The 24,322-nt window shown below is 41.5% G+C and overlaps 1 protein-coding gene across 39 annotated transcripts in view; it reads left to right on the plus strand.

The window, feature by feature from the left end:
- Positions 1-24,322, plus strand: part of MAGI1 (membrane associated guanylate kinase, WW and PDZ domain containing 1) — a 598,403-nt gene that overhangs the window by 523,736 nt on the left and 50,345 nt on the right. For all 39 annotated transcript variants that reach the window (XM_014859300.3, XM_070493532.1, XM_070493531.1 and 36 more), the window contains 2 exons: positions 3,844-4,026; positions 4,565-5,185. In XM_014859300.3, coding sequence (XP_014714786.2) covers positions 3,844-4,026; positions 4,565-5,185 — 804 coding nt within the window. The remainder of the gene's footprint in view (positions 1-3,843; positions 4,027-4,564; positions 5,186-24,322) is intronic.

Genomic DNA, 24,322 nt, shown 5'->3' on the forward strand with positions numbered 1-24,322 from the left:
TTCTAGCTTCTGAAATTTACTGTTGAGTGAAAACAGAGTACATATGTACACGTGCATACGTGCAGGCATGATAACCAGCCAAACTTCCTCAAAGAATTATCTTAGAGATTAAATCAATTAAAGCTTTCAAGGTTCAGGTCGTAAGCACTAAATCCTTAAGTGTACCAACTGAGTTAAGAGTCTGGATGGTATTTATCTGCATTAGGGGCTTCATCTTAGATTCTGTCTCCTCCTTTTCTAGGTGTTTTTTCTTTTTTCTTTTCTTCTTCAGCCCTCTTGGGTCCCCTGGCATTTTGGGAATCTTCAGGCTCCCTGAACCCTCCCAGGAACTACTTATTATTCTTAGAGCCCTTCTCCTGTGCAGTCTCCGTGTTGATCCTCACCTTTCAAACACAGTCATCGTCTTTGGAATAGGATCAGTGCCAGGCAAGCCAGTTTAGAATCCATGCCCATTGACTCCAAGCTATGACTGTGGGAAATGTTAACCTGGACTTTATCATCATTGCTTACACCACCTCCGATTACCTGCCTGCTGCCGGAGTATCTTGATCTCGCTCCTGATAGTACTGTCAGGAAGAAGCTCTATAGCTCACTTGGTTAGATTGTTTGCTATGAGTTTTGCTAAGTTTACCGCTCAACTACACTTCGTTCTGACCAAGAGCGTACTTCTCATCCCAGCAAATGATAATTTACAAAGAGCTTTGCTATTAGGAAAACTCCCCAGCTTCCACCTTAAGCTCAGAGAGACACTTTGCAGCTCTCCCTCCTTCACACCCGCTGCACTACCACTGTCACTCAGAACAACAACTCCCATTTATTGAACTCTTACTATGGGCCAGGCACCTCGCTAATTCCTTTACCTGTGTGATCTGTCACAGTTATTCCTTACAACTGTCATGTGAGGTTGGTACCATCATTATCTCCGTTTACACCTGCGACACTCAGGCAGAGAGAGGTTTAGTGACTTGCCCAAGGCCACACAGCCAGTAGAGCGCAGATTTAAAAACTTCGTTGTCGTGAGGAATAGTTTAACTTCTGGCTAAAGCCTTTTTGTCGTTTTTTTTTTTGTGGGGGACCTCATTGCATAGTCTAAGTCTGTGCCATCCAGTCTGGATACCACTGGCTACATGTTGCCATTTACATTTTAATTAATTACAATTAAAAATTCAGTTCTTTAGTCCTGCTGGCTCCATTTCAAGGGCTGAAGAACTACGTGTGACTAGTGGCTGCCATATTGGACAGTGCAGATATAGAGCATTTCCTTTGTCACAGAAAATGCTGTTGTACAGCACTGGTCTGAGTAGTTAAACCCTAGTGCTAAGAATAGTGCCAACCTGTCAGGGACACAAGCACCTGTGGATTGTTCAAGAGCAGATTTTTGGGGCCAAAACCCAGGAAATCCTTATTGATTGAGTCTAGGGTAGACCCTAGAAATTTGTACATTTTAAAAAGCTACTCCAGTGATTCTCATACATAACCAGATCTGACAGCTGTCAACTGACTAGGATCTCTTAGAAAATTACATGCACCACAGGGCTGCAGCAGAGAGCTCCAATTCCACTGCTTGTGGGGAGACAAGCAGTTCTTTTCAATAGCTACATTAACTGATGACCCACTCATACATAAAACGTAATAAAATGTGCATAAATGGGAAACCTTCTGATCTTCCCTCCCTAGTTAAGCTTTAAAAAAGGAAGTCACTGGTGTAATTTCAAAGCTCTACTCGTGTCTCTGTTAAGTTGAAAACATTCTAAGCGCAAATATGCTAATGGCTTTAAAGAAATTTAGTCAGATAAACCGCCAGGCACATTTTCTCAGTTTGCCTGTAATAAGGGTAAAAAGCTTAAATACCCAACCACCTCTTTCCAGCCTTCTCAAAGACATGTTAAATCTCATTCTTTGGGCTGTTGTTCAGTCATTCGTTGTAAGTTTTTGGAGCCCATAAGAATGAAATGGCCAGTATTCTGCTCTCTCCATATGCAAGCAGGAATCCTCGTGGGGCTTACATTCTAGATGTGTGCAGTGCAGCGCCCCCTTGTGTGGAAATGGGGGAGGATGAGACAAAACAGCAAACGAATAAGTCAGATGTCTGCTGTATTGGACGGTGACAAAAATAAAGTGGGAAAGGGGGATTGGGGATGTTGGAGGAGGTATTGCAGTTTTTAAAGGTGGCCAAGGAAACCTCACTGAGAAGGTGACGCGTGTCGATGTCTCTGCGTAACTGAGATGTGCTTGCCCTGAAGCTCCTCAGACTTCCTAACAGCCTCAGCCTCAAGAATGTAGACCATTCACACACCTCCCAAAGTAAAGTCTCACCTGTCCTCAGTTTTCCATCTGATAATTGCTGTGGCTGCTGTCTCCCCCTAAGCCCCGACTGCAGTTGACATCACCGTCCTGGTGCCTTGGCTTGGTGCCTGGTGCCTTTGCGTGGTGAATCCTGCTAGGTCTTGCCTTTCTTTAGCCGTGGTGACTGGCCTGTAGTTTGTCAGACTTTCAGCCTGCCTTGGGACTGACTGCATTAGACCAGAGGAGGCGATTGGTGAGCAGACCTGTGACTCTAGGCAATTTAAAAGAGCCTTTTTAAGAGTCAGAAATTTTTGAAATATGCAATTAAAAATTGTATGTGTGCCCAGAGACCTTTTACAAAAGCCTTTGAGATATAGTTAACCAAAAATAACTTTCCTTCCTGGGTGCCAGGCTCTAGTGCAGGGGGGGTATGGAGACTTTTTCTCCTGGATTTTTTTTTTTTTATAACATTTTTGATAGAAAAGAAATAGGGCAGGTGGAGAAGCTATGGCAAGGGCAGGAGATAGGAAATATAATTAGGAGAGTTGAGAGTCTGAGCATGAATTATGTACGGTATTTAGGATAACTGGAGAGATTCTAGTGAGTTTCTCAATTACAGAGAAGTGCCCACTTAATAAAAGCCAAAGTAAAATTTTTGGTTTGTGTACAAAATTTTATTTGTGAATGTTATCAAGAAAACACAATAAAACCTTTGGTAGCATGTTTGGAAGTTATTTAGCTAGCTGGCTATCTGTTTATTTTAAATGACAGCCGAATTTGGTGCTGTATGGCTTTTGTTAGTGACTATTTAGTTTAGTTTAGTTTTTTTTAAGTGTCCTAAGACACATGTCGTAAGTTTTTTTTAAATAATAAATTTTAGCAGTGGACATGCCTGGGCTATTTCATAGATGGTTAAAAGATGCAAATTAACAGGAAAAATCAGTTGAATTTAGAATTCAGTTCAAAGTAAAGTTATGACTATTAATTCTGAAAGTAGTGATTCTGCATTTTTATCAAATTATTCTTTGTGACTATAATATGTTTTCCTAGTAATATCTGTGTATTTTCACAATGAGTTTTCTGTTTGGTTACAAGCTGAAGTTTTTGCTGAATTGGTTTCACAAGTGGAAGCTAAGCCCAAGGCACCACATTGGAGGCCATATTATAAAATATAAACTATAACAAAACAAAAGACACAAAACACAGACCCACTCCATTTTCTATGCAGGATCTCATGGCAGCTCAATTGCTGTCAAATTACATGAACTGACGCCAGGGAAGTGTGTCAGCCGATGGACACCAATTCCATCCATTGCTTATATTTTCTTTTAGAGCTTCATGCTGACAGGCTTTATGCACCTTATCACCCTCCTTGAACCCAGGGGCTTAGGATCACCCTTATTCCTGAAATCAAGAGAGCACCTTCTTAAGACACCTATATGCACAAATGCCCCAGCTCAGGCACTTGGAGAGTTATCTGTAAGTTGTGTCATTTCTTATTTAATTCATCTTTCGACTCGTGTTGACATTCCTTGTACTTTTCTCGTTTTAATCCAGGCAAACCCTTTTTTACACGAAACCCTTCTGAGTTGAAAGGCAAGTTCATTCACACAAAGCTGCGGAAAAGCAGTCGTGGCTTTGGCTTCACGGTTGTTGGAGGGGATGAACCTGACGAGTTTCTGCAGATCAAGAGCTTGGTCCTCGATGGTCCCGCCGCGTTGGACGGCAAGATGGAAACAGGTAGAGACACCACATGGCCTTAGCGTGTCCTGTGTGGTGAGACTTCTACCTGGCATCTGAACAAGACCAAACAGCATCTTGATTTCACAACTTTATAAATGTCCTTTAATAAGTTTGGAAATGAGCAAGATTCCTTTGCTACATAAATGTATCCCCTGGTATAGTTGAAAACTTTGAGGCCATTTTAACTTTGGGGAACTGTTAGGGTGCTGTTGAGTACATAAAGTAGTAATTTACTAAAAATGTAGATCTATTTGAATAAACGGATTTCTGCAGTGAGAATTTATTTTAGAATAAAGCCCTAGTGTTCTTTCAATGATCATTATACTTTCTTTATCAGGGAAGACACTAGATGCTAAAAGAATGCCTTATTAGCGGTTAAAATAAGTAATAGAAGCAGTTTCTTTGTGCCCTATGATACTACCCCCAAATCCAGTTGCAGTTCAACTTCCTATTGGTAGGACTTTATATTATAATATGGATATAACTTTTCTGGATACTGTGTTTTTTGTAACCCCCAAACTCTTACCTTTTGCAGGAGATGTAATTGTCAGTGTGAACGACACCTGTGTTTTGGGACACACACATGCGCAAGTTGTGAAAATCTTTCAGTCCATTCCCATTGGTGCCAGTGTGGACCTTGAACTCTGCCGAGGTTATCCATTGCCTTTTGACCCAGATGACCCCAATACGAGTTTAGTGACCTCGGTGGCCATTTTGGATAAAGAACCAATTATTGTGAATGGGCAAGAGACCTATGATTCGCCAGCTAGTCACAGTAGTAAAACAGGCAAAGTCAACGGCATGAAGGATGCCAGGCCAAGCAGCCCGGCTGACGTGGCTTCGAATGGTTCCCATGGTTACCCCAATGACACTGTCTCTTTGGCTTCCTCCATAGCCACTCAGCCGGAACTCATAACTGTTCATATAGTCAAAGGGCCGATGGGCTTTGGTTTTACCATCGCAGACAGTCCTGGTGGTGGCGGCCAAAGGGTGAAACAGATTGTTGACAGTCCAAGGTGCCGAGGCCTGAAAGAAGGGGATCTTATAGTGGAAGTTAATAAGAAGAACGTGCAGGCACTGACTCACAACCAAGTTGTGGATATGCTGATTGAATGTCCGAAGGGAAGTGAGGTCACGTTGTTGGTGCAACGAGGAGGTACGAGGTTTATTTTGTTCTTTGATTTTTTAAACCACATTCCATTGTTTAGCTTACTGGACTTCAGATGGCTATTTGGGGCTTTTTAAATGTCTACTCCTTGAAGATCGTTTTTGTTTAAATATTTGGAAATGCATTCAAAATGCCTTTTGATTTCTCCAAATGCCAGCCTTTTTAGGGTTGTGTTTATACATTAAGTTACACACGCATGGCTAGCGTGATAATTTTAAATGTAAATCAGATTCTGCCTTTTACAAACCATTAAGATTTCTAAACCTGTATCCTTTAAGTCTCCCGGACCCTGGCTGCACGGTGTGCGTGCAAAAAAAAAGAAAAGGAGTGACTCTCGACCACTCTTCCAACCTCATCTCACACTCCTCTCCTTGCTATGCTTTAGCTACCTGGCTTCTTTTCCGAAGTGCCTTCAGCGCTCCTAGCCTTTTCCTGTCTCAGGGCCTTTGCACTTCCTGTTCCCTCTGCTTGGGATGCTCTTTTCCCAGCTCTTACTTGGCTGGCTCAGTCTCATTCAAGTCTCCTCCTGAGAGGGGGCTTCTCTGATCACTTATCTTAAATAGCCCCCAACACCTCCGTGTACGCTCTGCTGCATCACCCCGTTTCTTCAGAGCTGGTAGCACAATTATTACTATTGTCACAAGTCATTGTTTTGTGTATTTATTTATTTTTCTTTGTTGCTCTCTCTCTTTCGCTAGATTATAAAATCCACAGAGCCAGGGCCTGTGCCTACTTGCTGACAGCTGTAACCCTAGGATTTAAGACATTACTTGACTCCTGCTAGGCATTCATGAATGAATAGGTATTGAATGAATGTATGAATGAATGAATATGTATATGATTATCTACACTTGACAGGAACAAATAGCTCCACAGTCATCTTAAAAAACATATCTCAACATACCTACATTTTAATGAAGGGGTTATGGGTCTCAGGGAAGTGAGGTATTCTAAATCTTGAGACACTTGGCTTCCTTCTTTCCCTTCCCTGCACCTGCCACCCCCTGCCCCACCAGAACTCCCAGGACCTCACACTGAGAAACATTTGTCACAACGTTGGAATGTCTTGCTCCCGGATATGTATTTGTGACTAGTCTTGACGGATCATCTCACATAATGAGTGTGAGATTGATTGTTCCCTGATCCTTGCCAACATGATTTGTTTCATGCACGGCATATTCTGACCCTCTGAAAAGAGATCAGGAACCAAACTTTCATCTCTCCTTGGTTCTGTGGCAACAGAGGAGCTCGTTTATGTCATAGCAGCCGTGTTCTCATGCTCTCATGAAGCTGTGTGTTCTGTGATCAAAATGATTGGAGTTGTTGGAAGGAAATCCAAAATTCAGAGCAATGGTGTGGATCGAAATGCTCAGTCAACCCTTCTTGAACAGGGTTCATTCATTCCTAAAAGCCATTGTGCAGATTTTATTTTTAAAAATGTTATTTCCACCGATACAATTTTGAAGTCTCTTCTTGTACCTAGATCACTTGACTGTACAGGTAATTGTTTTTTAAATAGTGACCGAGCTGTACTAGGAAGTTACTTGAGTGTAAGGATGAGGATGTGGATGAGGATGAGGATGATGATGATGATAATGATAATGATACCTGGCACTTATAGACAAGTTAGCAATTCACAAAAAGCAGTTTTCATACCAGCACGCACCTCTCATCTCATTTTTACCACTTCCCCGAAAGGTAGGAAGGTGCCAGCCCGCAGGACTGAAAAGTTCACCTCAACTATGTGGTTTCTAATCCAGTGCTCTGCCCAACTTAACTCTGAATAACCCTGATTTTTGCATAATTGCTGGTTTTTGTGGCTGACAACTTGGAAACTTTTAAGTCGTTCCGGGTACATCAGGAGCGTCTCTGATTCAGCCGCTGCTCATTTGAAAGTCCCAAACCACCTTTCTCTCCTACTTCATTTATTTGCTCCTTCATTTCTTTTATCAATGTGTTGAGTTTTTCTTTTCCATTAATTCACTTTTGAGTGAATCAAAAAATAAAGTCTCATTACAATCTACTAATTTACACGATTACTGGAACCATATTGTAGTGAATTTGCCCAAACTAGCAAACAGCTGATGTCTAGAAACATACCCCTTGATTTCAAATGTGTTTGCATTCTCTCTCCTTAATTTCTAAGACCTTCTTTTGGTTGATGCCATGTTACATTTTATAACATTAAATTAATATAGGCAGATCCAGAATATATTGCCACATTAGTCAACATCTACATAGTTTATTCCAGAACCTGAGTAATTTAAAATCACTGTAACATCAGCAGTCTTTAAAATACACCATATGCCTTGTGTTTGATTTATGTATAGGATAGAAAGTTTGTACATGTGCATTTGGCAGGCTAGCACCAGCTACTATTAATCTTTCTAGAAAGCGTATGAATATATTTGTTTCTGCCATACATCAGTTCTTTGAATCGGGGCTGACATTTTAATCATCCCTCCTGTATGATGGGGTGTAAATGAGAAGATTTGATGAAGCAACAAAGACAACAGCCAGGTTAAATGAGAAGGTAAACGGCCACTTCACTGCTTCTTTCTAATACATCTCATTTCTGTCATCACTTCTAGCGAACAGATTGATAAACTCCTTAAATCCACACTCTTCTTGATTTAAGAATTCCAATCTCAAGGGTGAGTCCTTCAATGCTTTAAAGAACTGACATTTCTCCTTTGGGGGCAGAACTGACTGTGTTTCTGTTCTGTTTTAGTTCTTGATCTCTCAAGCTCATTTTTGATATTTGTTTTTTCAAGATCAGGTACATTTTGTTTTTTAGCATTTTTCATGCTCCCCGTCTGAAAACACCCCTCATCCCCCACAACCTGGAAATCAAACAGGTTGAAATGTCATTTGTCAATTTCTGGAGTCAGATCGTTACCTGGGTCAGGCTTGGAGTTGCTGGGGTGTCCACCCATGCGCCCTGGCGGCTGGAACCATTACTGATTTGTTTCCAAGTCTCTTTTCCGTAAACATATCCCTGCCTGCTGGTCTGTCAGTGAAGTTCTGTAAGAGGCAGCGCCTTCTTCCTGTTCCTGGATCCGCATCTTCCCGTGGCATGTCCTTTCCTCCTTCTCCCTCTGCTGTCCAGTCAGGAGAATGCTTTTTATTTTTTTATTTTTTACATAGCATTTGCATTCAGATGGCCTGTCACCTGACGCCAGTGTGAGTCTAGAGACTTTTTTGAGGTGTTTGGAAAATCGTGTGAGAAGGTGATCACTATTTTCAAAAAATAGTTTTCTTAAAAAAAATTTACAAAAGATATAGAATTTGTCCCATAAAGGATTTTTTTTTACCTTTTAAAAAAAGGAATTATATGTAGCATAACTACGCATGCTCCTCTGTGTAAAATATTTGATATATTTGGCTAATTCACACCAATTAGTAGGTGGGGACACTCCTTAAGATGCAGTTTTGGGTTGAGTTAGAATACTCCGTTTCAAGAGAAGATGCAGCAGTACTTTATGAAAGTGGAGAATGTGTGTTTTGCTTTTGACAGAAATCGTGTATTGAAAATAAAACTGAACTAGGGATGTCGGGAGCCCACCTCTAGTTCAGTCTCTGCCCTTAGCTGCCCTGTATCTCTGACCAGGTTACTACTCTTGTCCTGAGACTCATTTTTTTATCAAAAAAAATAAAATGAAAGTTTTGAACCAGATCATCTTTAGGGTGACTCCTTCTGGCTCTAATTTTCTGCAAAGAATGACCTCATTGGGGGCCGGCCTGGTGACGCAGCAGTTAAGTGTGCACGTTCTGCTTTGGCAGCCTGGGGTTCGCTGGTTCTGAACCCGGGTGCGGACATGGCACCACTTGGCAAGCCATGCTGTGGTAGGAGTCCCACGTATAGAGTAGAGGAAGATGGGGATGGATGTTAGCTCAGGGCCAGTCTTCCTCAGCAAAAAGAGGAGGATTGGCAGCAGATGTTAGCTCAGGGCTAATCTTCCTCAAAAAAAAAAAAAGAATGACCTCATTGATGTGTAGAGGAAAGACCAGAAGATTCTAGAGCCAGATGACACAAGTTTAAGTGCCAGCTCCTGCCTTTACTGTGACCTTAGGCGAGTTATCTGAAAAAATGGGAATAATAATGCTTACTTTGCATGTGCGTGATGTAGATGAAATAAGGTAGCATTTATGCTAATTCCTGACATAGAAGTAGTCATATGATAAATCAGTGATATTTTACTGACACTGACTAATATCAGAAGCAACTGGGTAGGAGTAGCTTTTTATTTTAAAAAAAAAAAAAAAGGTCTAGCCTGGACCAACAGTGTCTTAATTTCAGTGCATGACTGCCAGGCATCTATTTTTTTTTTTTCTTTTACGCTCCACTGGTGATTCTGATGTGCGGTCAGAGTTGCAACCAATGTTAGGCTCCTGACCTCGTGAACTCTTCTAATTTTGATTATATGATATGTAACTTGGGGGAAAATAAATTTATAAAACTAAATAGTTATTTTCATTTCTGAGTAATAGTCTCCTTTTAGAGTCTACTTTATAAGCAACAGATTTCTCAGTCTTCCCTAAGGTCCATTTCGGATCCCAAATTCTACGTTTTTCTACTTCACATAAGGAGAATCGAAGGGAGCACTTGATCTTGGAGATGCCCACTTTGAGCACCATCTCCTCATGGCTTCTGCTAATCACAACAGTAACAGACTGATGTTTTGCTTTCCAGTTTGCACAAACTGTCTACTGAATGCTTTTGTCAGGTCACTAAGTAATTTCAGGATCTGATTGTATCGTAATGAAATGTTAGGATTCCTGGAGGGCAAGACTTGGTCCAACTTTTATGCTTGTATCTCTGGTCCCTCCCGGGGAACCTGGCATGTGGTAAAGTCTTAGTAGGTACTCGCTGAATAAGTTAAACGTGCTTCACAAGTCGCAATAGAAAATTAATCCTCTGGCTTTATAGTCATATTTCATAACTTTAGAAAGATGATAAAGAGATGTTAAAAGGCAAAAATTAGATATGACAATGGTGGTGGTGATGGTAATGATAATGTTACTACTATCAGGGATTGAGTACTTACTGTGTGCCAGGTTTTTCACCATAGTACAAGCAACACCCCACCACACACACACACACGTAGATAGAACCTCTCAACACCCCTTTGTGGCTGCGTTGGCGCAGCTACCAGTTTACCACTTGGCGCTATGATTCTCAGTAGATCCTCTGGGGAATGAAGGCAGTGATTGTTAGTCCCTATGCTACGAAAAAAATTGAAGAAATTGTTTTTGTTTTAGTTGTTGAAACTCCACAGCTAAATTTGCTTAGAATAAAGCAAAAGGGAAATTTCTGGTTTGGCTGGGAAAGCATATTTTACTCTTCCTTGCTTAAGCCACTTGTAATAAAAATAAACACTTCCACAATGCTCCAGGCATAGTTGATTCTAAACGCTTTATATATCATAATCAAAAGAGCCCTCTGAGGTAAGTAATATCTTAGTTCCCTGTTAGAGAAGGGGATGCTGAGGCCTGGAGAAGTTCAGTGACTTGCCCAGAATCACACAGCTGGTTAGTGGTGAAGCCAGGATTTGAACCTGAGAATTCCAGTTCCAGAGACTGGGCTCTTAACCGCTATGCTATGCAGCTTCTTGGCTTATGGATATGAAACTCCAATACCATAACTGTCGAGGAGTATATCTTACTTGTGAAGCAATGAATAAGGTCTGAAGTCCATGGGCAAATTGATGCCACTTAATTTTCATCAAAATTTACTAATGGTATTTAGTTTATTAAATCATCATCGATCCAAATAGGGAGAGCAATATCTAATCTCATCATGCAAGCCCATCATTAGCATTAGATCTTCTTTCTGTGTGCTTTTTTTCCTTCTGAAATGATGCAAAACCATAATTAGGACCGTGGTGAGCTGTGCACCAGAGAGTTAAACCCGGGTGATCAGGCGCCCCTCTTCTTTTTGCCCTCTGGTCTTGGACTGGAGAATGAATTGCAAATTGCACCACTTAAGCGTTTGACTGCCAGAATCTCTCAAATTGAGCAGCAGGGCCTCCGAACAGGAATTCAGGTTGCTTGCAGAGTGATATCCTAATAGTGATGGAGTTCTGTATATTCACATCAGCAAATTCATCGGCTCTCCCTTCTCAGTATGCCCAGGCTCCGTCTACCTCCCACCTCTTGCCCAGCCCCCTGCCATCCATCATATGGCTCCTGGCCTTGCAGTGGCCTTGCAACAGGTCTAAATGCTTCCTACAGTCCATTCTCCCACTAGAGTGATTTAAAGTCAATTGGATCAAGTCACTCCTCGTGTCAAAATGGCTTCCCATCATTCAGAGTAAATTCTGAAGTCCTGCATCAGGGCCTTGCACTCATTCTTTCTCTCTGTCTGTATTTTTCTTCTCCCAGATAGCCACAGGGCTGTCTGTCTGTGTCCTTCAGGCTTCTCAAAAGTCCTTTCCTCCAAGAAGCCTGCTCTGACCACTCCACAGGAAATAAAGTAGATCCACTGCTATCACTTTCTGCTCTGTCCTTCTCCATCCAGGCACTGATACTTATTTGTGATCTCCATGAGAGCAGGGCCTTGGTCTCAACCATTGCTTTATTCCCACCATTTCAGGTCGTGGCTGGTGCGTTGTAGGAATTCAGAAAATCATATATGTAGAATGAAAAATAGGAGTTGATGCCAAGCCCTTTGTTTTCATAAACACTAATCCTGGAAAGAACTTTCTGAGGTGAGCACTATCATTATAGCTGAGGACAAAGGCATTGGGAGATTGACCATCTCAAAATCACAAAGTAAAAAAGTGACAGAGCCTGAATCCCAACCTAGGGCTGTTTGCCTGCAAAGCCCACGCTCTGTGTCGCCGACTGCTCCAGATCATGGGGAAATGCCTTGATGAGCATGTCTAGAGGCCAAGATACTGGGGAATCATGTCAGTGAATCATATCGGTCCAATTAAGCATGTTCTCCAGCGTCCAGTACAGTAGCTACTAGCCACATGTGGCTATTTAATTAATTAAAATTAAATACAAATTCAAATTCAGTTCCTTGATGCAACTGACCCCATTTACAGTGCTCAGTAGCCACATGTGGCTAGTGGCTACCATACTGGACAGTGCAGCTAGAGAACATTTCCATCCTACGAGAAAGTCCTGTTGCACAGCGCTGCTCTGGAGATTGTGATCATTTTACCCTCGCGAGTGAGATGTTGAATAGCCTTTATTTTACTCTTTCTCTTAGTTTTATGCCTTTGAATAGAAGAAGAATATGGAATGGAAGGCAACTTCATGGTGAATGGATTTCTTTTTATACAGATAATAATAATAGGTCCTATTTGTGGAATTCTTTCCATGTGTAGGCACTGCTCTAAGCTCTTTATGCGTATTAACTAGATGTTAGGGGATCACAAGGAATTGAGACTCAGAGAACTTAAAAGACTTGTAACGTATTAGCCCTTGAGGCAGTCTGCTCTGTCCCCACCGTGGGACGGCCTCATCAGGGGTTAACAGGTCCCAGGGCCTCCACCTGGCCAGGAAGGAGCTCATCTTTTGCATTGGACTGATGTTTAAGGAGCTTAACTTGAAGTATTTTATTAGGGTAAAGTCTCTTTAATCCAAAAAGGACAAGAAACTTTAAAACACAAGAAAAATTCACCTTTCATTCTAATACATAAAATAATGTATAATCTGCCACATGAGCTGTCAGCAACTTACAGTTGGTCAGAGCTCTGTTCAAAAAGGAAGATGTTGAAGTCTCTTGGCATATTTATCTGATTCGGTTTCTCAAACTAGTTGACCTCCCTGCTTACCTATGCTGCTTAGTTTTTCTAATAATTTTGCAAATCAAGTCCCCTTGTCAAGTCCAGTGTGCTGCTTCATATCTTCTAGCTGTTACAAGTTGTTCAAGTTAAAATTAGCAAACTTCTAGCACTTACACGGTGCTAAATAGGACGGTATTCGCATTTGCTAGTAAGGAGCCTTCTGGCCTTTATTATTAATGCAGTTTTAAGTTGCTATTTTGGTTTATTGCCTTGGTTTAAAGTTTCCAAAGATTTTATTTGAGAATTCTTTATAGACTGTTAGGGCATATTTGTATTTGAGATGACTTATAGCAAGAGATGAGATAAATATAAAAATGTCTCTATTTTGGTTCCGTCTTCCATTATATCATGGATAAAAATTATCCCTCACCTTCAGCATCTTAAGGAACTCTGGTTTTTCTCTTAAAAATTTTTAAGGGATTTTTGGTTTTATCATTTTCAAACCTGAGCAGGCTGCACTTACTTTTTCTAACATTTATATGCAGTTTTAGACTAGATTGGACAGTTTGAGGTATATTCCTGTTATATTCATAATGCCAAGTGGTTGGCACACCTAAAACTTCTGCCTTTTTTTTTTTCTGTAAGGGAATGTCTTATGCTCCTTAAAGGTAAAGTTAACGCACCAAATTATTTGCTTTTGTGCATTATTTACTATAAATATGTGTGTGACTTATAATTCTCATTAAGGAGTGGTGACATCCTCTCTCCTTTCTGGATGAGTGTAGGAATTTCAAGTTAGAATTATTGGCCTGGCTAGCAGGCTGTGGAATTATCATTCTGTGCTACTTACAGGGCTGAATTTGAATGTAAAACAGTTGCTTTGTTTTCCCTTTTTGAGGGGGGACAAATTCGTTACCGTTGTGTGCAAGGCATTGTCCAGGTACTTGGAAATGGAGCAGAATCATCTGCAAAGAAAACCACCAAGCCCCTGATCTCATGAAACTTTTATTCTAGAGGAAGGAGTTCAGGAAGGGCAGAAATAAACAGGTGAACAAGAAGCTATCAGCCAGAGAGAAGTGCTAGGAAGAAAATAAAACCAGGTGAAGTGAGCGGAAGTGAAGAAGACACAGTAAATGCAAAGACCCTGAGAAAGAAATAGAACAAAGGCCATTGCGAGTGACAAAAGATGAAGAAGGAGAGTGGTGATGGAGTTCAGAGACTCGAGACCAGGATCAGTAGTTCAAATTTCATTTTCAGTGTGAGATCCAGTTTTAAGCAGCGACGAGACAAGATCTCATTGATATTTTAAGACAATCATATGTTTGAAGAATATATTTTAGAGGAGCAGATGTGAAGTGGGAAGACCTATTAGGGCTGTTGTAGTAGACTGAGAGTGGTGTTGGCATTTCGGACTAGAGTGATAACAGTGGAGATGGAGGAAAGTCAGGGGGATTTGGGATGTGTTTAGGAGAGTCAACAGGACTCGTTAGGTTGACTGCAGAATAGGTGTGAGCAAACTCTTTCTGAAAAGGGCCAGATGGTAAATATTTTAGCTTTGTGGGCCATATTGGTCTCTGCCACCACCACTCTCCTCTGCCCGTGTAGCAGACGATAGCTGAGCAAATGGATTGGTTGTGTTCCGAGAAAACATTATTTGGTCCACAGGCTATAATGTTGACCTCTGCTGAAGAAGGAAAGGAAAAGGGAGGAGGCAAAAATTGACCCCTGTATTTTTGGCCTGGGCAGTTGGATAGACAGAGGGGCCGTTTGTTAAGATGTGGATACTGAGGTAGGAGTGAGTGGGCCTTGAACCCTGGAATCAAGGTCCCTTCTCAGACACGTTAATTGTGAAATGTCCATGCAAGTGAATCCGACATCCAAGTGGATCAGAAACATAGACAGATGTCTGGGTCCTGGGGTTCAGTGGTGGTGAGGTTAGGGCAGGAGACAGGCATTTATAAGCCATTATCTTGTCAATGAGTGTGCTACAGGCTGTGAGCTGTGACCCATTACTAGGCCATGAAACCAATGTATTGGGCTACAACCACTGTTTTTCTCAAAAGTAAAACGGAATAGAGGCAATCAGAGTACCTCAAACTTGGTAAAGATAAGTACTTTTTCATGAAACCTTTACTTTTATGTGTGTATATACCCATACATACATAGAGACACGTATATGTATATGAACGTTTTACAAAGTATATTTCTCATTGTGGGCCATATTCACGGGTATTTAGACCCATGGGGCTGAATGAGATTACTTAGGGAAAGAGCAGAAAGAAGAGAAGGAGCCAAGACAGAACCCTAGGACATATACCATTCAGAGTAAAGGAAATCAAGATGGAACAGCTAGTGCAAACACGAGAAAGAACAGGGAATGTGGTATTCCAAATCCAAGAGAAGAAAGTGTCTCCAGGAGGTTCTAGCCGCACTGGTGGCATCAAGAAGTGGAGGCATAGGAGAATGGAAACATTGCCGATGGCATTGGTCGCCTCCAAGAACAGGGTCTGTGAAGTGTGCAAACGCAGCAGCCTGGAGTGTGGGTGAAAGCCAGAAGTGGGATAGGGATTTGGACAAGTTGTTTAAGAGTTTCTCTGTAAAGTGGAATGGAGAAAAGAGCCAGTTCTCCTAGCTGGAGGGGGCTAATTCAAAAGAGAGAGTTTGGTTTGGTTTGGGTTTTTTTAAAAGATGTTGTTTTTCCTTTTTTCTTCCCAAAGCCCCCTGGGCACATAGTTGTGTATTTTCAGTTGTGGGTCCTTCTAGTTGTGGCATGTGGGACGCCTCCTCAGCGTGGCCTGATGAACAGTGCCATGTCCGCGCCCAGGATTCGAACCGGAGAAACCCTGGGCTGCTGAAGCAGAGGGCATGAACTTAACCACTTGGCCGTGGGGCCGGCCCCTAGTTTGGTTTTTAAGACGGGAGATACTGCAGCATTCTTGTATGCTGACAGAAATAACTCAGAAGACAGAAACTGGAGATGCTGGGGAGAAAGGAAATCATTGCAGGAGTGAGATTTTTAAGAAGGGGCAGGGGACAGGACCTAACATCCTAGAGGAGGCAGTGGCCTTTGGGACAGTATATGTAAACTCTGCAGAAAATGGGAGTAGATTTGATCGTTCTTTTTTCTCCTAAAAGTACACTATTGAAATTGCTATATGTTTGAGGTTTTCTGTTGGTAGAATCAATTGAGGTTATGCTCTAGCTGTTTTTCTTTTCTATTTAATTTCATAGCTCTAATAATATTTGTGACACCCCTTCCCAGTCGACCCATTCTTGGTCTTAACCAAGGACTGAACACTTTCTGTGTACATAGCTCTAGGAGAAGGAGAGAGACAACAGGGTACTCAGAACCTAGTGAGGGAGACCCAAGACGAACACGTGAATTTTACCGGCAGTTACATGTAGTCTGAATCTGTGCGGTGCAGATTTGGACAAGCAGCAAATCAGGGAGGACGAGGGGTGATGGTGGAGCCTTTTTGAATGACATGAGACTAGAGCTGATTGTGTCAGTCTTAGCACTATTGACCTTTTGGGCCGGATAATTATTCTTGTTTTCCAGGGTCTGTGCTGTGCATTGTAGGGTATTTAACATCATCCCTGGTCTCTACCCAGTAGCTGCCAGTTACATACTTGCCCCTCACCCCCCAAATTGTGGCAACAAAAAATGTCTCTAGACGTTGACAAACGAGCCCCTGGGAGGTAAAATTGCCCTTTACTGAGAACAACTAGACTAGAGCTTTGAAGCATAAGAAGGATTTGGAGTTACGAACTGGTGGTCCATGCAGTGTTTGGCATGACCCACTCATGTATCTTTTAGTAGTCTCTTTAGAAAATATTCTTAAATTTAAATGCATTTAGTTGGCACCAACAATTCCAATGTGCCACAGTCCTGCCATTCTTCTGTCTTCCCTCTAGGCTGGCACACTTTTGTACGTTAGCTGCCCATTGCTCAGACAGCTGAGTTTGAGACCCAAAGACAGCATGTGTGAAGGCACTAAGGGAGGTTTGTACACCTGCTCTGGACCCATTTCCTAGGAGTTTCTTTTTATCATTATCATCTCCAAATTCCAGGAACTGCTACTTTCCCATTCTTTTTATTTATATACTTTTAATTTGTATACTTTTATATACTTTTATTTTCTACCTTTACTTTGGTTCCATATGAAAATTAATGTGTTAATTATCAGCTTCTTTGGATGGTGTCTCCCATGTGAAAAGTCTCTGCGATGAGGGAGAGTATTATGATAGCTTCTCCCTTTTCTTATAATAATTTTGCGACGTTACTCCATTGAGTTCCTTGTTGAAAGAGATATCTTCCTCACCTCTATTCTAAGCATTTTTCAGTTCTGAACATTTTCAAAACTGTTATCTGAGGCAGAGTTTGCCCTGTGTAATCTTTTTCCACCTTCCTTCATTTGCCTCAAATTAAATCACACATTCTTTACCACCATCTGGAGTTAAGTGTTTCCATGATTTTTATTGAGACTGTCTTTGCATTGCCACCTGCAGATTTAGAAACGTTCCCCACCTTATCCCTTGCCTGGTATTTCCCCTATTTGTATTCCTGCTCAGATATTAATCATGTCCCTTCTTTGTGAACATAATCCTTTTTGGTTCAGAAATCTCGTTGGTAGAATCTTAATGTCTTTGAAAATAGCATTGGGTCCTTAGGAGTGCTGTTTCCACTGGCAACATGCCTTTTTTGTGCCGAGCTGTTACCTGGGTTTATTTCATACTCCTGTTCCTTTTTGTGTTTCTAATGTTCTCAGTGTTCTTTCTTTCTCACCATATGCAGTAAACGCTATGCATTCCTTCTTTCATTCAACGAATTTCAGCACTGTGTTAATCTCTCATTATACATGAGTGACATGCAAGCAAACATCTAAAATACAGTGTGGTTAATCACATCCTCCCCATTTTCTTGTGCTAATTCTTTTTCTAGAAATCTCATTTGGTATATTACCTTTGCTGTGAAATAATCTAATATACTATTTTTGTGATTTTCATATTTGAGGCAAAGTTCAGAAGATCCTTTTTCACTGTATCATAGAGGAAGCAGTCAGAATAGCTAGGACACTGCAGCATGGACCAATTATAAGACTCTGTAATAGAGGGAGGCCCTTTCTGCCCCTGCTGTTGGCTATCAGCTCACCTCGTTCAGCAACCTGGGTTTTTATTAGACCTTTATTTTGACAGCTGGAATGTTCAGGGGCCTGGGCGTGATGTACCTATCTAAAAAGCTGTATTTAAAAAAGCTTTCTTATAGTTGCATAAATACTAATCAGTTTTTTAAAATCATCTGGAAATAATTGGAATTAGGTCTATGCTCCTTTAGATATTTATGTTTTTTCTAAATTAAAAATTATTCTCTGTGGTTCCTTTTGCCATAGGTACTATTTACCAAAGTGGGAAATGATTGCATTAAAAAAATGCCAGCACTGCCCATGAATTAATAGGATTCTTTGTTTACGTAGTTTGTTAGTAGTTTATGTAGCAGCTTTGACTTAAGACTGTGGTGATTGAAGGAGGAAGAGACAGTTGTTTTTTATCTCAGAGTTTCTCAAGCTAGGCACTATTGATATCATGGACTGGATAATTCTTTGCTGTGGGGGCTGACCTGTGCATCATAGGATATTTAGCAGCATCCCTGGCCTCTACCTACTAGAAGCCAGTAGCCCCCTCCTCTTCTCCCCAGTGGTAATATCCAACATTGTGTTCACGCATGGCCTGTGTCCCCTGAAGGGCAACATCAACCTTGATTGAGAACCACTGCTATCACCTCTTTAACACCTGTCTTGTTTTTGCTTATTGGAAATGCTGTGTTCTGTTGGGTTTTTTTTTAGGTGCAAATGAAATCACTTTATGGATAAATTTTTGTTGTACATGGATGGAAGAAATTTCATCTGACTATTCCCCATTTCTTCGCAGTCGTTGCTTCTGCATAGGCTCAGTAATGGAAGTAGCGACTTGGCCAGTTGTCACCATCTCCCTTCAGTCCTCCTCTCTGCCACTAGCTAGCAGTGCAGCCTGGGCCAGCCATGGGCAATGTCCTTGAGCCTCCCACATTGTCATCTGAAATATGAGTGGAACTGTGCCTTCCTCAGCACTGTACTGAGGATGGAACAAGAGGAGGGCTTATCGTACCTGCAGAACCAACCTGTCCTGATGGAGGGTTTACTGCTCTGTCAGCCTGAATGGGGCTTAAGAGAAGGAGGTGGAGGAGATGCTCAGGTGGTCCTAGTGTTTTCAATACTTCTGGAATAATTTTCTGGGATAGAGAAAAGATAAGGGAAGGCAAAAAGGAGGAGCCTCAAGGGAGAAGGTGGCAGGAGATATATTCTTTCTAGTGTGTGGTGGCATGATTTTCAGAGGACAGTGAAACGAGAAAGATCAGGACAGAGTAGCAGCTTCTTCGTGAAGTTAAGTTTTTCCACGGTGAAGGACTCTCGTTTACAGATTTTATGTTCCCATTCTTTTTTTCTGCTGAAATACACTTTTAGTTATGGAATGGTAGTTGATCGTTACTTGTCTCTCCCTTTATAATGTTCTTAGTGTGCAAAATAAGGAATTGGTGAATTGTGGTTACTTGCTCAAATCTATTTTATGAAAATTTGCTGGTCCATGAAATCTAAAATCTAGAAATTGCTGCTGCAGGGAAGAAGGCCTTCCGGAAGTTGGGAAGGATGGGTGGGACAGGAGAGAGTATGCACTGAAATCCTATGTGAGTGGGGATCTGGAATCCCAACTACGGGAAAGGCAATGGGGACTCCCCCTCTGACCATTGTTTCCACGGACCCTTATGTACATAGGGGGAAGCTGAGGTTGGGTTCAGACCAGGGATAGATTCTTGTCTCCTATGTGTTGCCTTTACATAATACTACCCATACTGGTCAGACTCTTTCATGAATTCTTTTGTTCTGAGCATGTTAAATGCAAAAGCGAGAGAAAAATTGGATGAACCGCGCGTGGATATTTAAATATCCAGGGCTGATTTCTAGTATGTAAAAAGCAACCTCAGAAACTTTATGACAGCTTTAAAAAATCCATTTCCAGTATGTTTGCTTGCATTAAGTTCTCCATCTGTGTCGACTCTAAGCCTGATTAGAGCCTTATTTACCAAGAAGATGCAACAGGAAACAGCCAGAATCAGACAGGAGAGGAAGCAAAGGCTCCTGGCATTTGTTCTCCGCAGTGAGAAACTTGTTGAGTGTCTTCATCACTGTAAATGCTTACTGAATAAGCATGTATTTCATTTCCAGTGTGAATTTCTGTTACTTACTGTTCTCTGTCATAAATGCAAAGTACTCCTGCAAGGCAGTGCCCTATGATACATCTTGTTCCCAGATTAAATAGCCTTGCAGTTCTTGAATTTTTCCTGCATCTTAAATGTACTTGACCTATAAAAGTTATTTCTAATTGAGATTCATCCTGAGTGGGACAGTGTGTGTGTTGGGGGGTGTGTGGGTGAAACTGATTCCCATATTCTGCCTTAAGCAAATCCAATTGGCAAAATGAGTATTGACTCACTGAAACCTAAAATCTTATAGTTGAACAGAGCATGAGTTTCGGCTGCTTCCAATAGCTATATGGGGCAGCAATTCATTAGAAATTGACAAAGTCAAGGAAACAGCTTTTTTTCGTCTCTAATTCACGTAATCACTTAGACCAGTTCAGATATTGTTTCAGCAAGAGGATTTTGAAGACATTTAATATCTCCATGGGAGATGAATGAGGCTGCTCATCATCTGTCCTTTGCTCTGTGGAAAAACCTGACCCTTCAGTAAATGGCTCTTTAGGTCTGACTCCAGACGCTTTGAATAATGCAGTGCTGCAAGACTTCCAAGTTGGATTGCCTGCCGTTGTTAACCACGACCTATGCTTTCTAAGGCTAATATGATTTCCTAAATTTAAGAGATTAGAGTAGAGTTTGTTATGGTGCCAGGGGTGGCTTCAGTCGCAATTAAGCAGTTTGATGATAAAGTTAATTGAAATGGCCAAATAATAGATGCCCTTACAGAGCAAACGGGAAGATTTCCCTCCAATTTTGCAGAAGTACGTTTTGATAGAAAAGTGATTGTCACACGAATAAGGCTGTTAAAACTACTCAAGAGATTCATGGATTTGGCTGAAGACAAGGAACTGAAATATCTTTTTCATCAGTCTTTGCTTGCTTTTTGTGGGGAAGGGCGAGGCATTTGAAACCTTTTCCCTCAGTATTGTCATAAAAGGTGCTTTTCAAAGGAAAGACTTGAAGATATCCTGAACTGAAGAATTATTTGGACTCTCACAGAGTCCCTGAGAACATATCCCTTTGCTGGGGCTAGGAGCCGTAGGGTTTGGATTTCTTTATGAGGCTTCCGTTAATTCTGAGACATGAGCCATCCGTTGTGATGGGAATTTAGAACGCAAGGTGGCACAGCAGAACCTTGCTCTCTGCACGGAGGGAGGCAGCGGTGAGTGGAGCCGAGCCTGGCAGCTCACTAGTAAATCAAAGAGCAGCCCAAGGATCAAGAGCTGTTAAGTAGTCACAGCAGTGATGAGGGTGATCAAAAGAAAGGCCAAGCCGCCCCTCCCCTTCGCCTCATCAGCTCTTCCTACAGCCCTCACCACACAAACGCACTTCATGAGCTCCGCACGCTCACGCGTTCATTGGCAGGATGTTTATTGAACGAGACCAGATAATGTTCTAGGGCTGGGGACTAGTAAATGATCACACTTACATAGTAATTGATATGTACATTGATATGACATTTACGTAGTAAATGATAACAATAAACAATAAACAAAATAATTTTAGAGAGTCATAGGGTCTATGAAAACAAAGAAACTGGGCTGTGTAAATAAAGTGTGACAAGAAAGATCTGCTTCACTTCAGATCTGCTGATGGCCTGGATCCCTGGATGGCTTCTCTGAAGAAGTGATGTTGGAGGAGAGCCCTGAGTGATGAGAAGACACCCACACGTGGATCTGCAGGCAGGGTGTTCCAGGCAGAGGGAACAGCCAGTGAAAATGCCTAGAGGAATGAAAGGAATTAGCCCAGAAGTGGAGAGTGCCAGTCTGGCTGGAGCAGATGGGCAAGGGGAAGAGGAGTGGAAATAAAGTTAAAGAGGCAAGCAGGGTCAGATCACAGAGGGCTTTGTGGGACACAGAAAAGGGCTGGTGTTTCATCGAAACTGTGTTGGGAAGCCACAGGGACATGGAGCTGGGAGACCATATAACCTGATTTATGCTGTAGAAAGATGTCTCTGGCTTCTGAGTGGATAATGGATGAACGGGGATGAAGAATAAAGCAGAGATCAGTTTTTAGGCTTTTGTAGTCATCTAGGCAAGAAAAAGTGGTGGCAGTGGAGATGGACTCACATGGATGGATCCAGGATACGTTTTGGAAATGTATGTGGTGGGAGAGATAAAGCAGCCTCAAGAGGGTGCTTAAATTTTAGGAGTTTGGTGTCCTGTAGGGATAAAATTTGGGATACTGTCCTAGATCTCTTGTTTGGTCCTGTGCCTAACTTAGCATTGCTAAAAATAAGCAGCCAAGATAAGAGTCAACCTAAAAGTCAGGGATCCTGGCATATATTTTTTTAACCTACAAGCTTCTCAGCACCAATTACAGGGATAGGTTTCCGTTTGCAGCCAGTGACCTTAAAATAAGGGCCCACACAGCATCCTGTTTTTCCAACCCAGAAAAGGAATCCTTTTTGGTGTTTTCTTTCAATGAACTATTTTGAGCTATTGTTTCATAATCCCCCCCATACATCCTATGCAGCTGAAAATCAAACTTTCAACTTTGGAGGAACTGCCTTGGAGCTTCCAGGCCAGAAGTAGTCTCCTAGTCCAGAGAAATTTCTATAGGCTGTCAATAAGGGGAATGGGTAGCAGGGTCATCTCGTAAGCATTTGCACAGTGAGCAATTCAGACTGGAAATATAGGCGGTAGAAGGGTGAAGCTGTCAGTCGGGCAGTTAGAAAGTCTTCCTCAGAGGTGGAAGCATTTATGGAGTGAGGCAAGACCCTATGCCTAAACAGCCTAATTACAAATATTTCCAACCCACACAGAGTTAGAGAGATTTCCTGGAACATTTTGAGAAACTGGCTTAATTCTACCCTTAAAAAGTAGCTCTTGCTGGTGATATTCCCTGGAGAAGAAAAATTGGCCTCATGGTACATCATGACAAATTAGTGGTCTTTGTAACTTGACGATTTTTTTTCTTTCCCCTTCTGGAGAGAAGAAGCCATAACTCACTCTCCTTCTGACTCACTCCATCTTTTTCCCTACTCCCAATTTTTTAAAAAAATCTTGTTAGTCAGGTAGTGTCAGAATACATTTGCAAGCTAGAAAAAGCTCCTACCCACTTTTGAAACTGTATTTCATAGGGCTTGGTGCCCAGCCCACCTGTTACATGTGTAGCTTTAGAGACTTGCTTCCCTGCCCCCAGTTCAGACTTGTCTTATATTTTTAGCGTATGTAGCCTTGAATGATCAATGATTTAGGTACTTTGACTTGGAGTAGATTCTCAGAGACATGTTGAGACCTTGACTGACTACACCTAGACTCCCATGATATCTGTAGAAAGGAAACTCTTTTCCTTAGTTCACCTCACAATTATGGATCCAAGATACCTTGACCAATTGACCTATAGGTTGATATCTATGTAGTCTGTGAAGCTGTATGCAAAGTTTTCTATGAATGCATTTTGTACGTACAAACACTGTTGTTTTAATCCCTTCATAGTGGGCTATGATCCAAAGTGGATTAAGCGCCTTTGCGACTGTATAGTTCAGTGTTTAAAAGGAAAGCTTGGCATTAGACCAAATCTCCTTTCAGCCGCTCACCTGACTGTGTGACCTTGGCCATGTTACTTAATCATCAGTGTCTCAATTTTCTCATCTTTAAAATAGGGATGATATTAGAAATTAAATCAGACAGCAGTTATGAAGAATAAACGTTTGTCACAGGCAAGCTCTCAGTTCTTGTTACTTTTGCATCAGCCCTTGCTTTTGAAGATTCTTTTTTTACAAATGAGAAGCCAAGTTTTTCACCTTTCAGGGTGTTCTTGGGAGTCCACAACAAGACTATCTATGTTATTTCAGTGACACCTTTTCTGAAGTGACCATTTCTCTCTTAGGAATTGCATGATGACAATCCATCCATCTTACGTAGGTTTTTGAGCAGCCCAAAGTATTAATGACTTCAGGTCTCTCCTCACCTGTGCCAGTTCAAGGCTTATGACTTTGAGGTGAAAGGCTCTGTAAACCATTAGCAATCACCAGCCTTGCAAGCCATTTATTTCTCTTTGGGACATATTTATTAGGCTATATGTACTGTGTAATTGAAGCAGGTTTCTCCGTAGCTGTAAAGCTGTACAACTATATTCTTAATCTTCTTA

The sequence above is a fragment of the Equus asinus genome, chromosome 21 (assembly GCF_041296235.1).
Source record: "Equus asinus isolate D_3611 breed Donkey chromosome 21, EquAss-T2T_v2, whole genome shotgun sequence".
In the NCBI taxonomy this organism is placed as follows: Eukaryota; Metazoa; Chordata; class Mammalia; order Perissodactyla; family Equidae; genus Equus; species Equus asinus.